Here is a 16524-nt window from a genome sequence, read left to right as displayed (position 1 = left end):
TATTTTTAAAAATTAATTTCTTTTATTTAATCTGTAGCTTGATCGCTAGAAGCAAAGAGAGGAGAGAAATTTCTTTTATTTTTAGACACCATTAAATGTGATATTATTTGAAGACCAGTTCTTCCCTAGTTATGCTCTCGTTTTTATTGCAAACTTTCCGTTATCTGCCGTTGGCCATCTCTACCTTCTCTGTCTAGGAATGGCCTATTAACCTGCTCTCAACATTACTGCGGTCAGGCGATAAAAAAAAAAACAACATCCCTGTCAGTTAATTTGGGTTTTTACCGTTGCTTTATGTGTCCTGTCCTTGATACTTAATTTAAATGTGAATAATAAATCCCAGGACAGCCTCCTACTCCACCTCCCTCTTTACCTACAGTCATCGTGCTATGTGGAGGAGCGCTTCCCCTCCCTCCTCAAATGAACATCCGAGCCCCGAGGCTGAAGTTGGAGAGACTGAAAATAGACACAAGCAGCTTCCTGATGCTGATGACAACAACTATTAGCCGAGGGCAGTTCAGACAAGCATGTCACCAGGATCTCATTGTTTCGTGGCTGCTGCTGCATCAGAAAGAGGAAGTGGCAGCTGCTGGCGCATTCCACATCCCACATCTTCACAGCGAAATATCTATGTGTAAGTGGGAGGGTGATAAGCAGCTGGGGCAGAAGGTCAAGAACCTTTGAAAACGGAAACATAATAATGAGGCTATGATGAAAATGGCACGAGGGAGGGGGGAGGAGACAAAGGTCGTTTTATACCTCCCCGTCCTCTCTCTCTCACACACACTGCCATGATTTTTTTTTTAATATTTGCTCGGGACCGTTGTAATCAGGAAGTAACGGGAGAGTTGCACACAACACTTCTCAAGTCACCGGAAAAATCCGAGATGAAGGCCAAAGAAATAGGAAGAGTGAACCGGAGGGGTTGAAGCGACTTGTTTACTTGTAAAATGCACACAAATATCGAAACCTCGCCCTGACATAGCTTTTGTTACTGATACAGCACTAAGGACAAACAAACAACAAACAAGTGTTGACTACGATTACTCTGGTCCTGGGGTGGTTGAGGGGGTGGAGAAGGTATGGGGTGGGGGTGAGTTTGTTGATTAACGCTGGGGAATAGTTTATTCGTCAAATGTTAGTTCGTGGGAATGTAGTTGCAGGGACTCATTGCTGCAACGGTGTAGACAATTACTGGTAAATTAGTGTAACTATAGGTGAATAACCTAGAAATAATTAGCGTTTTCTGTCCGACATATTTGCTCCGGTCTTCTCTTTATGAAAACCGTGAATCATGGGACAGCAACTCTTTATGGATGAGTGTATAAAGAAAGAAAATATTAGTGATTGAAGGACAGAAAATGTACAGTGTCAATGTAAGAGACAATGAAAGAATAAGAGAGAGAGGGAGAGAGAAAGGTGAGAGATTGCAAGACAGTGTGTGTGTGTGCGTGCGTGCAGAGAAAGAGATGAAGTGAGAGAAGGAAAACCCAGTGTATGCGTGTGTGCGTGTGTGTGTGTGTGTAGAGAAAAAAGAGTATGTAAAAGAGATTAATAAAACTGAAGATCTCATTCCACACACATTCCACATAAAGAAATAATAGACACTATAACTCCCAGAGCAACTGGAAATAGCAATGATTATTTTGTTTTTATATACAGCTAAGAATGCTCCTCCGTTTGCAAAATTATAATATTTACTGACGTGCACACACACACACACACACACACACACACACACAGAGGTTTTATTGAATAATAATCAAATAACAATCAAAGATTCCCACAGTGAAATTAAGAAAATCGAGGAAATATCAGCCTCTTCAATCTTGTTTCCCATCAGCTTAGACTGTTTATACGAAACTTAAAGCAGTTTCACTCTTCGTGATGTGGGATGAGAAACACATCCGATTATCTTTCCGAAATAGGTAAAATTGCAAAATATGTAATTACAGTCATTGAATACTTTCTTATAATCCAGTAGAAGAACATAGTGAAGGACTAAAACCTGGAGAAGCAGGTAGACAGACACACAGGCAGACAGGGACGGAATACCATATCCATTGTATAACCATCAATATCAGTTTTGGTATTACTTTACTTACATTTATATTTAATAACCAACTTTATTTCTTTCACAGACAAAGGCTCTTATACTCACACACTCATACCCCAACACTGTCTGTCTGTCTGTCTGTCTGTCTGTCTGTCTGTCTGTCTGTCTGTCTGTCTGTCTGTCTGTCTGTCTGTCTGTCTGTCTGTCTGTCTGTCTGTCTGTCTCACACACACACACACACTTTTTAAATACTACATGTCCAAAAACGATTGTTGACCATCTCTATTTTGGATTTTAAATGTTACGTCCTCTCAAAAGTCTGACCGAGTCTCTCCATGTCTCTCGGGTTGTCGGCGCAGAGGGTCATCCTCATCCTCAGCATGGCTTGAGGTGTGGCTGTCCCACGTGACCGTACCTTGCGCCGCCGTCCACCTCCAGCACCAGCAGCCGGCGTCTGTCCTTCTTGACGGACTCGCCGGCACTGCGGCCCAGGGTGAAGTTGTAGGCCTGCGAGAACTGGAAGAGACAGGTGGCGCTGGCCGCGTACTCCGCCGACAGCACGACCAGCACCACGTGGCTGTCGCGGATGTTCTTCACAGCCTCGTCGACGGCGACGACACCAGGAGGACAGTCACGTGCCAGCAGGTAGCTCTTGACACCCCGCTGGTCGAGCATGGGGAGCAGTCGGTTGATGACCCAGTCCAGGTCCGTGTCGCTGTCAGAGCAGCTGATGAAGACGTCGTGCGTGTAGCCGTGGGCATCGTGTCGCTGTTGTTGTTGTTGCTGCTGCTGATGCTGCTGCTGCTGCTGCTGCTGCTGCTGCTGCTGCTGCTGCTGCAGGTTATTATCTACACCGTTCCCGACATCATTGAATACAACAGTGTGACGCAGTCTATACTTCTGGGCCCAGAATGTTCTCTCTTTGCCCACAGCGGACATGAACACGTGGTACAGGACCAGAATCTCGTAGCGAAAGATGGCCGTCAGGGTGACTACGCACAGCATGAAGGCAGCCAAGACGGCAACCGCAATGATGAGTGACACAGGAATCAACTCCTTGATGCACGCCAGCCGCTCCTTCGTCGCTTCCGTCATCGAGATATACGTTCCGTCCTGCAGGAGGCAGAAAATGTCGACGTCCGACACATTAACCGCTTCTGGAAAGCGGACAGGAGTTATCACCCTCGTCACTCGTCTGCTGGACAAGAACCTCCACGAGCTGAACCACAACATCCTGCAGTCGCACGACAGTGTGTAAGGGTCTAAAGCTACCGCTGATGCCGGCAGAATCTGCATGTCTTCTGGCAAGTAGGCGATTTGGTTACCTCGGAGGTCTAGCTTCCTGATGTTTTTAAACAATCGAGTAGTCTGTAATAATAATAATAATAATAACAACAATAATAATAACAATAATAATAATAATAATAGGAAGAAGAAAAATAAGAAGAAGATTAAGAGCAAGAAGGAGGTGAAAAAGGTTAAAGACCTTAGGGTCGACGTTCTTTAGGCCGTTGAAGGTGAGATCGAGGTTCACCACTCGCTCCAGGTAGTCTCTTGCCTCCAAGACTTCAATAGAATTGTTGGACAGCGTCACGCTTAGCTGCTTCTCTAGCGGCATGACGTCAGGGAGCTTGTCCAGTCCTGCGCCTGCGCAGTCGACGTGAACGTATCCCTTGGACGGCCTGTCCTGACACGTGCAGTTGTCTGGGCAACTGTCGGTGACGTTGCACACGAGCTTGTCGAGGGGTAACTTGAAGATCCCTATTCCTCGCAGCTCTGGAGGACTGACGCAGGTGATGTTGAAGTAGTCTCGTTGAATGAGGCTAAACAGCTCTTGCCCCGTGCTCAGTAGATCGTACATGTCGCAGTCGCAGACAATCTGAAACCGGTTAAAAACAGGTGGCTTTTAGAGTCTCATTTTTGTTGGTTCCTGTAAAACTGTGTCAAACGCTCATTAAAACGTGTCTAATTAAGAACGAACTTTAGGCGAAGGTATTTGCATACAAACATTCATTTTTAGTATAATCGTGTCGTCGTCATCATCTAAATCTTACACAGCAGACAAAACTCTAGGTATCAGGTGTTAGGAAGGTGGCGGGTACCGGGTTGTTCTGAAAGTCGAAGCCCCAGTCAATGATGGTGGCAAGGTCCCTGTAGCTGCGCACCCCGAAAGGCTGCAGCATGGCCGTTGGCGACCGGCGAAATTTGTTGTAAGAGAAATCAACGAACCCTGGAAAACATCATCAGGAATATACAGCGCCTATATACAGTTATTTGCACATTCTTTTTATTTTTTCTTCAGGCAATAACCAATAAACACTCGGCGAAACTTGTGTGTTGCAGAGCTAACAGCAACGCTACAAATAAGTGTCCTTACTGACACGCATTTTTTTTAAAGATAGAAAATACATAAATAAAAGATGTAACTATAAAATACATTGATTTACTTTTCAATCCTGCTCTACAAACAACAACAACACACACCAACACACAAACACAAACCAGTTACTGCTTACCAGGCCCAGCCTTTCTTTGATATAAGCATGGCGATATTCAATCCCTGCTCGTTGGTGAACCGGGATATCTGGTTATTGGCTAGATCAAAGACGCAGAAAGGGTGAAAGATGTTCATGAACCACGGCTCAGCCGCCTCCAGCTTGTTGTAGCTCAAGCCGACATTGTTCAGTTGAGGCAAAGGAGTGGAAAACGCCAAAGGATCGACGTGGACGATCTGATTGTAGTCGAGAAGGATGTCCCGCAGTTTGGTCAGTCCCACCAAGGCATCTCTCGGCACGGTTCTGATGGAGTTACAGCGAAGATCGAGAATCACCAGCTCCGTCAGGCACGACAGGTTCGGAAACTTTTTCAACCGGTTGCCAGAGAAGTCAACTTTCTTGGTGGCTGGAAACTGGCAAAGATTGACAGGCATGGACACCAGACAACGGAATCTGTGTTCCACGGAATATCCTCCACATGTCTGCCGAGCGTCCTCCAGGCTGACAGTGTGGTTCTCGTCTGGAGGGATGATGGCGGTCACGTTGTTGCCGAGACAAGAATCGTTGAGATAGAGAGCCAACAGACTTGCTTGCATCAAAATACACATAACACGGTTCTATATCACATAATTTGGCGTTGCTGCATTTAGTACAATCTGGAGGAATGTTTTCTGATTCACTGTTTCCAGGGAACCCTCCACTGGCATTCGTGACAGTTAAGGTAGAAAGGCTGCACAAGGAGGAGGACTGCACAGAGAAGAAGACAATCACCCATTGTTATTAACAGTTTGCAGTGCAGGGCGGTCGTGGGACGACCACTTGCCAAGGGAGTGAAAGACGATGTGGCTATATACTTTGGTGTGATTCCACTGTCTGGTCTGACTAGGCCTGTGGCTTATAAGAAGTATTGGCAGCCGGAAGTTCAAATGCACTTTTATGCATGACCAAGTTGCTAACAGTCTGTTCGAGATGTGGCTCCCGGAATCAACCTGTGCCCTGAATAGTATAACTGACACCTGTGCATGTATTGTACCCCAATCCTGTCCCCTTACACCCCACCTCACACAAACACACCCACCCCACCCTGATCTGTGCTTACTCCTGTTGCGACACTTCAGGATATCAAACGACGTCGGGTAATGACTGTGGCCCACCCGTGTCCTTCTCTCACTCCTTCATTAACTCTCATGAACACACATGATCAGCAGTTGCGGGGAGGGGAACAACATTGAAAATCCCTCCTTTCTCTCTGTCTCTCACACACACACATATACAGACATCTATTATGATGGTGAGAGGGTGGAAGAAAACATGAGTGTTTATCTGTATTGCTTGACTGACTTCGAGCATAAATAAGTTTGATTGACATGATGTTACAGATTGAATGAAAGTTGACAATAAAAGACAACCCAGGAAAGGTCACGAAACCCACGCACCCACCCACCAACGTCCTCCCACACACACAGGTGTCACGCACCTTATAACGGTTTTTCAGAGCGTACAGATCGCATAATGACGTAATCATTTTAAAACTATTTCTCAGAAAGTATCAACCGTGAAGGAACCCAACTACAATTATAGCGTTTCAAAGGGAAGGAACCAATTATGAATGTGAGCCTTTCATCGGATACCTTGCATCTCACTTCTTGTCTCCCTTGTCTCTGCTTCACGATCTTACCGTTGGAGTCTTATCCTTAGGTGAACATGACAACGAAAGCACTGATGATATCCACTTAGGATTTCTGCATTAAAATAAAGGAAGTGAGGTATAGTTTTTCGATCATTTTTAATATAGAGAGAAATAATGTAACCTACGCTTTGCAGACGACATAGACTTGATAGCCGGCACTTGCACAGAACTGTAAGACTTCGCCAACAGACTGACAAACAGCTCGAAAACATGGAATGGAGATCAGCACTGAAAAGAGCAAAGTGGCAGTGGCAAAGTAGAGATTTATAGGAACGGGGTACAGCTGGAAGAAGTAAGCATGTTCAAATACTTGGGGGCCACCCTCTCCAAAGACTGCACGACACCTTGTTAAAGTCTATCTTTCAAGGGGCCTTGAAGTGTGGCCAGAGAAAGAACTGACTTACGAACATCAAAGACTGGACTGGCCATCCTGTACTGGACCTGCTGACTGTCGCCCTCAATAAGCAAGAATGGGAGGCCCAGTCAGCCCCCGCGTCTACCCATATGACCCTCCAACTACAGGTACTGGACAAGGGACGAATGCTGACTGGCTGGATGGCCACACTGACTTCACATAAACTACAGGTATGAAACAATACTACATATTCCTAGTTGATTTTATAATTGCATATATTTTGTATATATTATGCAGAAGTTGTACCTTTTCCATGACAGATCCTTGAAGTGCAGTGATATCATTTAATCAGGGTGGATCGGCGTAAAATCTTTGTTTTGTTTTATCTTTTGTGTGCGTTCTTGTGTTTATTAAAATGTCTGGAAACTATGTTAAGTATGCCTTATAAGACAATTTTTTAATTATTATTACCTATGCTTTGTTTATGGTAGTGATTAACTAAAACTGTTGGCGTTTGTTTTACAACCTGCACATTTGTTAACTGTGATCCTCTGTGTGTGTGCGTGTATGCGTTTGTGGCTAACAGGTACTTAAACAGAAGGCTAGATGAGTGGGAAAAACCTTTCACCTTCATTTATTAATACAGTTCAGCTTAAATCATACATACAGACCATTTACTATATTCTCTATACACACAGATTTTTTTTCAAGTAAAATTTTCAGAGATCAAAAGCGAAGAAAAAAGGAGGATAACTCATACCTTACGCTGTTTACAGTGTAGTCGTTATCTCCCTTGCATTATAGCCTTCACATATGCTGCTGGTGAGAACTCGTATGAAGGAATTCGCGTTATGAGCTTTTTTGTGTTCATTTTTTATCATAGTGTGTCAAAATGTTTTTTTTTTCAAACTTTAACATTTTATGGAACTTAACTTTGACTACGTGCTAATGGGTTTAGCGCTTTACTACTTAGTGTTTGACAAATTAAAACCCTGATAATTGATTTCAGGCTTTCCAGGATTTTCCCACAAATTTTACAACGCAGTTACAATTATAGTATGATTTCACTACAAGCTATTGGCCATCAGGATTTGTTGAACAATTAGGATTTTTAAAGGAGCTTGTCAAGTGCGCCCTATGCTATTGTTGCCGATAATTTTAATGTTTTATCCTTATGATGAAAACAACCCAAGGAAGTATAGGAGCTGAAACAACTTCTCAAAAAAATAAAAAAAAAATAATTAAAAAAAACCACAGCTTTTAACTCTTCTTCTCTACAATATATTGATGCTTTTTAATGGTTATGCTCAGATGATTGTTAAAACTATTATGGTTCAGCAGCAATGTCAATAAATTAAAATGTCAAATATTTGTGATTGCAGATTATTTATAGCTAAACGATCGACGGCCATTATAAACGGCTTAACATCCCCTGACGTTTTCACAAGTTAATCAAAAAAATATCGGAAATGGTTCTGAAAATCGCATCTTACGATAATTCGATACCTGGACTCTAGTTTGAACCAATGCAGAAATACTAAAATAACCCTGTCATCCAGCTCTACTAAGTTAACGTTAAAGACCTTTTCAGCAGGATTGAATGAGTCGTCTGATCAATCGATTGATTTCATTAGTGCAGTTCACCATTCGACGTTTTCTCCTAGTTATAACCTAGTTATAATATAATCTTTCTTTGGAATAGGCTTGCGATGTTGAATCCTTGCTCATTAGTGAACAATAGATGCGGTTATTCGCTAGGCTAAAGAAGCAGAACCTGTGAAAGAGGTTCATGAACCACATCTCGGCCGTTCTCCACCTTGTTGTAGCTAACGTAGATGTTGTTAAGGTGGATCAAGGACTTGGAGAACACAAAAGGATCGATGTGGATGATCTGATTTGAGAGATGTTCCGCAGCTTGGTCAGTCCGACTCAGGCATCTCTCGGCACGCGACGATCAGGAACCACAACTCTGTCAGGAAGGACAAGTTCGGGAACTCTGTCAACCAGTTGACCGAGAAATCTTAGTGGCTGGAAACTGACAAAGATTGGCATGTACGTCATCATACTGTGTCTGTGTGCCATCAAGTCTCCTCGGCAGGTCTGCTGGACATCCTGAAAGCTTCTGGAGGAACGACAGCCTTAATCGTTTAGAAGCAGGACAACCAGACCGCTCTTATCAAACACCTTCAGTCATCGCACAATGTGGTACATTTGGTACATTCTAAGAATCTTTTCATCTTTTTAACTGCTAAAATCTTGACTGGAGTTTGTGATAATAAAGGTGGAAAGTGCTGGACACGAAGAAAACAACAGACAAGTTGACACTTGCCCATTGCTGTCTCTAGCGTGCGATTGTTCCAGAGAAAATAAAGACCGTCTCTGCGACAAAGGAGGAAACACAGTCTGGCGCTTTTTATTAAAGATGGTGTTGCTTTACTGACTAGGCTTGCTCTTTTTGCGATACCCGGATGTTGAAAGGAGGTGCTGTACACAAGTGGGTCTCCTGCGCATGCGTGAGGTCGGTCTGTGCTGGTAACGGCGTTCGCCGCCAGATTCCGACAGTCAGCACATCCGGTGCACGACAGCTGCCTGCCATTCATGGTACGGGTATGTGTGCTTCCATCGAGAGTAGAGCATCTCCCCTCAACCACCCACTCAGCTTCCCCAGGGGAGTGGATAACTCAAGAGCTCCCCACAGTCACTCAAGTGTTTCTATGACGACGGGAAAATGCAGTTGGTTTTTTTTTTCTCCCATCCCCTCTTTCAACCTTCCATTGAGCTGATTTCATTTCTGATCTCTCACGCGTGTTTTAGGAGTTTATTTTTGTGTTGTTTTTTTTTAAAAATAAAGTAGGGTTTCATTTACAAAGGGAAAGAACCCATATGTGCATATTTCATCGGACTGTGGCAAACGCATTTTGTAGCGTCCCCTGTCCTGAGTAGATAGGATCGCATATTTGTTATCCCTAAGACAAGTAGTAGAGGCTGTCACCTAGCACATCTGCCTTTAATTAGTGAGGTAAAATTTGTTGATTGGTTCTATTCGTTGTCTCAAAGAATGGTAACATTTGTACATTGTCATTCAGCTTACAACAATAGGACAAAAGTACTAAATAGAAAACTGTTAACAATAAGAAGCATACCTCTCTGAATCGTCAAATTTGTTCGAGAAATTGAAAAATTGAGAGTCCTTCCTTGAAAGTCAGACGTTCTTGCAACATGTTATAGAATCAAAAATACAGTTCATTTCCTGATATAGAGATACTTTTCTAATTTGATTTTGATGTGTAGTATATAATTAGCCTATATCTACTTTTTGTTGAAACGTATCAAATTTATTTTCTTTCTTACCTGAAAAAATAAATTCTTTAAAGCTGAAAGTTTCATTTTTACTTTTGGAGTGCGCATATGGTGTTCTGAGCAGAGGATGCAAAAGTATGATGCTGAGGACTGCTCACTGCTCTTAGGCATTACGAAAATGATTTTTTTTTTCCTCGTGTGCTTCAGATTAATTTAGGAGAAAACAGCCTTCCTGTTTTTGTTCTAATATCTTATCTTACAGTTAGCGACATGCTGCTATTGATTATTAACATTTTTATCTAAGACGAAAAACATTGTTTACAATATCATTTGGCTATATTTGATGAAGAAGACCAACAATTTTCGTAGGATGTAAAAATAACTGCATGTATTCTTTCCTATAAATTTTTAACAGCCGAAATCTCGCTCTCGTAATTTCCAAGATTAAATATGAGCCCAATTTCTGTAAAACAGATATACAAGAGTCAAAACCACGTGCACACATGTACAGACACCAACACAATCAGATAAAACTGCTTAGTAACCATATTCCTTTTGGGAAGTGTTTAATAATTTAGTATTGTTTTAGAAATATAAATAGGGAAGGAACAGTAAAGCAACATTTTGAAACCCATCATACATAATATACAGTCGTCGGAATGGAGCTAGGACGGGAGAAGGCATACAATATTAAAGCAATGTAATTGTACAACAACCACCACACCTGTCCAGCGTCACAAGCACATCAATAATAACGACCTGATGCTCAGGTACAAAGCACACGTGCTAAGGAAGAAACCATAACATATACAGTCCTGACCTTACAATATATTAAAGCACAGACGGTCAGTTTTTGGCGGACCGACTTCCGGTCAAGCTGGAAGATTTGAAAACACCGTCCAAGGCGTTAAATAAGAATTCACACAATAAAAGCGAAAAAAATACACTAGAGGTCGTAAAAATTAACAACTAGGAGGTGATTCCTTCTTTTAATACCCCAATATGTTTTCTATATTTTCTAGTGTTTATCGTAATAATTCGTATGCAAAAATATAAAACACATGTTATAATGGCAAATTAATTTATTTGCAGTTCCGTTCTGTGAACGATTTCTAAGTAACAACGTAAAGGTTTTGTGACATTTTATAGTTCTGATGATCTGTTTTTCAAGTTGAGTATATATATATATAATCGTCTTTTTGCTGTCTCCGAAATCTAGCTGTTCATGTCCACTTGTAGTCACTCCGTGGCACTGTGTACAGTATTCTTGCCCGTTATCTCTTTCATCCTGTCATAGTCTTTTAGTTCCCGCACCCATACATTGTCTTTGCTTGAATGTTCTATAACACCTCAAAGGTTTAAAATTTTAGAGAACTTCAACAGGGGAAAACACGAAAATACAGTAACAGCGAGGAAATCATTGTACTGCAAAGAAAGTTTCAGTTGCACAAATCATAACAGATACATTGCCATGCCTGTAGAAGTCACAACACATCTTAAAAACATTGTTGTCAAAAAAAAACAAGTGATGGAAAACCCGCTTTTTTTGTGTCCCTAATACAGGAAAGAAAAATCGTTGGTGAATGGTAATGATCAAATTAAGTCTGATACAAATTTAGTAATCCAATTTGCGGTCCGATCGTTCACCCATGATGCATTGAGCGGCATGACAGTGGACGGGTTAGGGCTCGGCCTGCTGTCGGAAACATCTGGAGCGTCTGGCCAGACAACCTCCGGCTCTGAGGCTGAAACGTGGTCGATGAACAGAAAGGGGAAGGTAGGAGGATTCCCTTCTCGGGCTATACAACGTGTGGCATTGACCTGTCTTCTTCTTCCGATTGCTTTATTTTCTCTTGATCTTTCTTTTGTTACATCCCGAACGGCATCAGAAGTAGTGAAAGGCAGTATACTTTTGTTTTCTTAAAGGTCTAGTGGGGTGCACAATAATTTTCTATTGATTGAGTAAACCTCGGTGCAATAATAATAATAACAACTAGAAGTGATTTATCTAGGACATACAGACGTCATGACTGTACACGCTGTGAAATCCTTGACCAATGGGAAAGCTTGTATCGAATGCTAATTAGGCGTGTGTGTACAAATGTGACCTCATGATTTGAACACTCTTCTGGGCATGGTTATGTATGTATGTATTTTTGGAGCTGAAAAGATAAAATAATACAGACTTGACAGTATATTGCATTGCACACATATTTATCCAATCTTCAGGAAAAAATCATGCACCCCACCAGTCCTTGAAGGTGACTATAGCAGAATACATGCTAAATATATCAGTATTTTATACACTTTCCATGGTTCTGTATTTAATAATTGCATAATATTTCTGTCTAACACAAAGAACACTCCATTCCGATCCATTTTGTTTATTTCAGGGTGAATCAAGTAGAAATATTTGTAGTTTTATGAGCCTGATATCGTTTTCTTCATAAGATGATTCAAGAACAAAGCCGTGTCTGGGACTATCTTACATAATATATTACGTTATCAACAGAAATATGTTCAGTTCATAGATTTGTTTCATTATTTAAAAAACAACAAAAAGATGTAACAGGAAACCAGCTGCATGCTGCAAGCAAAAATTCCCACCTTTATCCTTCTTAATGAAAACACACACACACACACTTTTTCTCACATACCCTCTCTCTCTCACACACACACACAGACGTACTTATGCTTCCTCTTACACACAGATACTCCTTTTAAAAATAATTTAACTGACAATGTGGCGAAACACTCAATCGATAATGGAGTTAACAGATAGAGGATAAGAAGATAACAACTTTATACAGCATCTCAAAAACAATCTGACAGCAGATTTTTACGAAAGATACAAAATATCGGGCACTCAAGCAAAAACGGTTTGTCAGATGACACGTCCAGCAAAACTTAGACAAGGAACCTAAAAAGTATTTATTAAAGTCCATGTTTTATAACAAAACATTTTCTGCGCACCAGGATAAATAACAGATGGTGTGATACAACAAACGAGATAAATAACATTGGAAAAAAGGACTTTTTGCTCCTGCATCGTCTGCTGGGGAGAAAGGTGATGTTAAAATATATTAACACACCCCTAGTGTAAATGAGTTTGAGTTTAATGAATTACAGGTTTGCGAATCCTATTGCATGCTTCTAATTTGCAAATATTTATCGCAAACGAAAAAGAAAAATAAATGCAATATCACCAGACTTTTCTTTAAATGAAGTAACTCGCATGTTGACAGGGGTTGGAAAATCAGGAAAGACAGATGACAAAGCTCCAGAGTGATTCATCATTACTTGTTTTGGAAAGAACTAGGTGAAAGTATATCTGATAAATATTTCCGATTAAACGACTTAATATGTATGGGTTGTTGCCGATCTGTGCGCATTCTGTGAATAAAAATAAAACTTTGAGTTTCCACTGTAGTTGAGTATGAACTATGTGATGAATAATAATCAGTTTTACAATACTTGTAATTTTCGTCTAATAATGAATGGACTCTAACATTAGCAGTGATTGACACAAAAGCACACAGACTAACAAAAATAGCTTGAAGCTTTCCAGCACCTTGTGAAAGGTCAAAGGTTAAGACGGTTTTAGAGGCAAGGTCGTGGGCTGGTCACAAATAAGGTTTTATACATTTGTTTGTCTTTTGATATGACTCAAAAGGTTAACTGGGGTCGAGGCCGCAGCCGTGTAGAGGATTTCCGGGAAATAAATCACCGGACAATATAAACTTAGGATGAACCACAACCATGGTGTATCACAAACATCAAATTTGAGCAGCTGATGATGGCACTCAAAGTCTAAAACTTTATTATTCTCTCTCAAAAAGATTTGATTAGGCCGTGAAGAACTGTAAACAGACACACTTTCCCTTTGTATCCTGATTACTGTACCACCGAGAGAAGAACTCGCACCTGCAGGAAGATCTGAGTCACCAATACAGTCAACGTTGACAGTCCAGCAGTTGACTTGAACACATCAGCAAACTTCAACAACATTTCAGCTCCCCGGCTATCATTACGGGTGCGCCTCCAAGTCTGAATTATGGATTTTGGTGGAGCTGACTAAGTAACCCAGCGTTTTCAACAACTTTTCCAACACGAGATCAGCTTTTCTCCGAAAAAAAATGTAAACCTCGACAACAATTTTCATGTTTACGACTCCCTCCGTCGAGACATAACGCGAGGACACGTAAACAATCAAGCAAAAAATTATATTAAAAAATTTTCATCAGCACCGTTTTGTGAAATCTGACTCTCACTCCCACATCCAAGTCTCCATTTCTTGCCCGACACGTGTCCAGACGTAGATATTGAGCCCTTTCCACATAGCCGCCATCGCCACCCAATCCTCCCCACAAAACACACACGCTCCCGACTACGGATGAGGTCATGTGACTGGCAATGACGTCACACTCCCACCTCTCCCCTTTGTGCGTGTATTTATACCCGGCCGCGGGTGTTTAGCTGGCGTCATCTCTTAGCGTCGGCGATGAGACACTTGACGCAGACGAAACAGCAACACATGATAAAGGAGAGGGTGAGGACGAGGCCGAGGACGGCGTGGCAGATGACGAGTTGCCAGAAGGAGAAAGTGAAGACCGTCTCGTCGCACCAGTTGCGGGGCTCGTGCAGGGGCGCCCTGAAGTGGGGCTTCCAGATGTGGAAGACCCAGTAGTGGCCGAAGGCGAACCAGACGCAGAGGAAGATGTTAAGGGCGATGTTAGTCATGCGCGTCATGGTCAGCAGGTCCTCGTCGTCGTGCAGGTCGCCCATGTCCTCTTTGTGCCGCTTGATCTGCTTCCACAGCAGGAAGAGGAGCTTGATGATGCCGAAGCAGCCGCCGACCACCAAGTAGATGGGCAGCTTGGGCTCCACGGGGCAATCGTGCAGGTAGTTGACACCTGTGAGACACGAACAGGATGCGAAGAGTAGGATGTCATGAACAGGCATTTATAGACCTCTGACGCTTTGGCAACAGACCTGTTTCTCTCATACTCTTCCCCACCTCCACGCGCGCGCACACAAACTACCGGGCTCTGTCATTTGATCATTTTATGAAAACAACAAATTATTGAATTTTTAAAAATTCAGAATAAGGTAAGAAAAAAAACGCAATTTCAAAATATTTTAAACAAATAGTTTTTCTTTGTTCCATTCAATTCCAATTACAATCACAAATTCTTTCTTTTTTTACTCTAAAATGAACAACTAAAAATGATCAAATTGTTAATTTTTCAAGGTGGTTTGAGAGACATTTCTTGAAATAGAATTTTTTTTTCCTGTGTCCCAGCATCACACACACTCTCTCTTTTTCTCTTCATTCTTCCATCCCCCTAGTGACTGGAATATAAACATTTTTTTATTAACTTCTGTTCTAAACGACACATTTTATTTGGAAACATCGGTTAGAACATTCTAGTTTCTACCCCCCCCCCTCTCTGTTTGCTTGAATTTTTTTTTTTTTTTAATCAGCCACCACATGGAAGGTTATGTCACATTAATCATGGGCGTCAATCCGTAAAAAAGTAGGCGCGCTGCTGGTTGTTGCAAACACCAAAATGTTATTGATTCCCCTGCGGCTATTTGTTTTCTCCCCTGCTATTCTCGGCCGCCTGGTATTACAACCAGAAGTGCATCCATCTCCACAAGGGGCGTGAACTCCAGCAACGGTGCCTCCAGCTCTGCTCACTTCTCACCTCCCTCATTTGTGCCTCCCTGGACCGACCCCTTGAAGTCTCATATTTTTTTTTTTTCCTAAGATATATTCTTTCCTAAATTATCAGCGTATTACCGTCTACTGCTCTAGTCTGTGAGGGAAAGGTCGTCTCAGCGGGTCCCAGAGTTAAACTCAGGACCTCAACTGTCCTAGAATATGAACAAACGGGTTTTCTTCAGGCGTATTTCGTCGTTAAATTCAAGATATATATATTGGTCATATTTCAGTTTTTTTATTTCTCGATCTCTGTGACTAGACTCCTACATACTATGCAGATGCATTATAGTTGCTCCACAAATTATTGTCGTAATTTCTACTTCTCAGTCTCAGCGGATATATTATTGTAAATTGCTGTAATGAGGCCAATTAAAAAATATATACCTACGTGCGTGTTTATTAAGCTTCACTCACCAATAGTTGTCATGACTAGGAAGAGCCAGCAAGCCAACAAGAAACACCGTTACAGGCCCTGAAAAAAAAGAATTTTTTTGAATAAACCCATGAACGGAGGTTACAATACAATCATAGCACGATGTCATCATTATTAGAAGCGTCTGGTCATAACACGATCTGATCATATCAACACCTGTTCATGACAAACTTCATCATAGTGTAAATACTCAGTCGTCCAACAATTTATCATACCACAACACTCTAGGAGACCTCGAAACCTGTTAGTTATTCTTCTGGACTGTGAAGAAGGTGGCTGGTTCGAGGCCTAGTCGGGGTTGTAGCTGGAAGACTGTTACCCAGACTACCCAGAAGCTGATTTGCTAACATAGACCCATTCTATCATGGTAAGTAATAATTACAGAAGGTTTAAGTTATACATGCCGTGTTCTAGACACAGTGAACCAGTTCCTGAACTGTCCTGACATAATCTATACTATGGAACACTAC

At 41.7% G+C, this 16524-nt stretch overlaps 2 protein-coding genes across 5 annotated transcripts in view; both read right to left on the bottom strand.

Annotated features, from left to right (window-relative positions):
• Positions 1–1623: 1623 nt before the first annotated feature.
• On the bottom strand, positions 1624–4715 carry LOC112560515 (protein toll-like). 2 transcript variants are annotated; one of them, XM_025232423.1, is made up of 5 exons: positions 4573–4715; positions 4159–4286; positions 3543–3935; positions 2879–3424; positions 1624–2848 (listed from the first exon to the last, which is right to left on the bottom strand). In XM_025232423.1, exons 2-5 carry the CDS (start codon positions 4237–4239, stop codon positions 2432–2434), a joined length of 1437 nt encoding a protein of 478 aa, XP_025088208.1. In that variant the 5' UTR covers positions 4240–4286; positions 4573–4715; the 3' UTR covers positions 1624–2431. The 2 variants fall into 2 exon arrangements, with proteins under 2 accessions (XP_025088208.1, XP_025088207.1); XM_025232422.1 differs by having other exon boundaries at positions 1624–3424.
• Positions 4716–14493: 9778 nt separating this feature from the next.
• The window catches only part of LOC112559906, a 134972-nt gene continuing 132941 nt past the window's right edge, over positions 14494–16524 (bottom strand). For all 3 annotated transcript variants that reach the window (XM_025231389.1, XM_025231388.1, XM_025231390.1), the window contains 2 exons: positions 16036–16093; positions 14494–14809 (listed from right to left, as the gene is read on the bottom strand). In XM_025231389.1, coding sequence (XP_025087174.1) covers positions 14629–14809; positions 16036–16093 — 239 coding nt within the window. In that variant the 3' untranslated portion in view covers positions 14494–14628. The remainder of the gene's footprint in view (positions 14810–16035; positions 16094–16524) is intronic.

This window comes from Pomacea canaliculata, linkage group LG3 (genome assembly GCF_003073045.1).
Source record: "Pomacea canaliculata isolate SZHN2017 linkage group LG3, ASM307304v1, whole genome shotgun sequence".
Taxonomy (NCBI): Eukaryota; Metazoa; Mollusca; class Gastropoda; order Architaenioglossa; family Ampullariidae; genus Pomacea; species Pomacea canaliculata.
The sequence above is the reverse complement of the archived record's forward strand: the minus strand, read 5'-3'. Positions and strand labels throughout refer to the sequence as shown.

Coding starts and splice junctions, on each gene's coding strand:
- LOC112560515 (XM_025232422.1), bottom strand. CDS start 4,239: ATGCTGCAGCCTTTCGGGGTGCGCAGCTACAGGGACCTTGCCACCATC. Junction 3,936..4,158: donor TCGACTTTCAGAACAACCCG/GTACCCGCCACC, acceptor AACCGGTTTCAG/ATTGTCTGCGACTGCGACAT. Junction 3,425..3,542: donor TAAAGAACGTCGACCCTAAG/GTCTTTAACCTT, acceptor TTATTATTACAG/ACTACTCGATTGTTTAAAAA.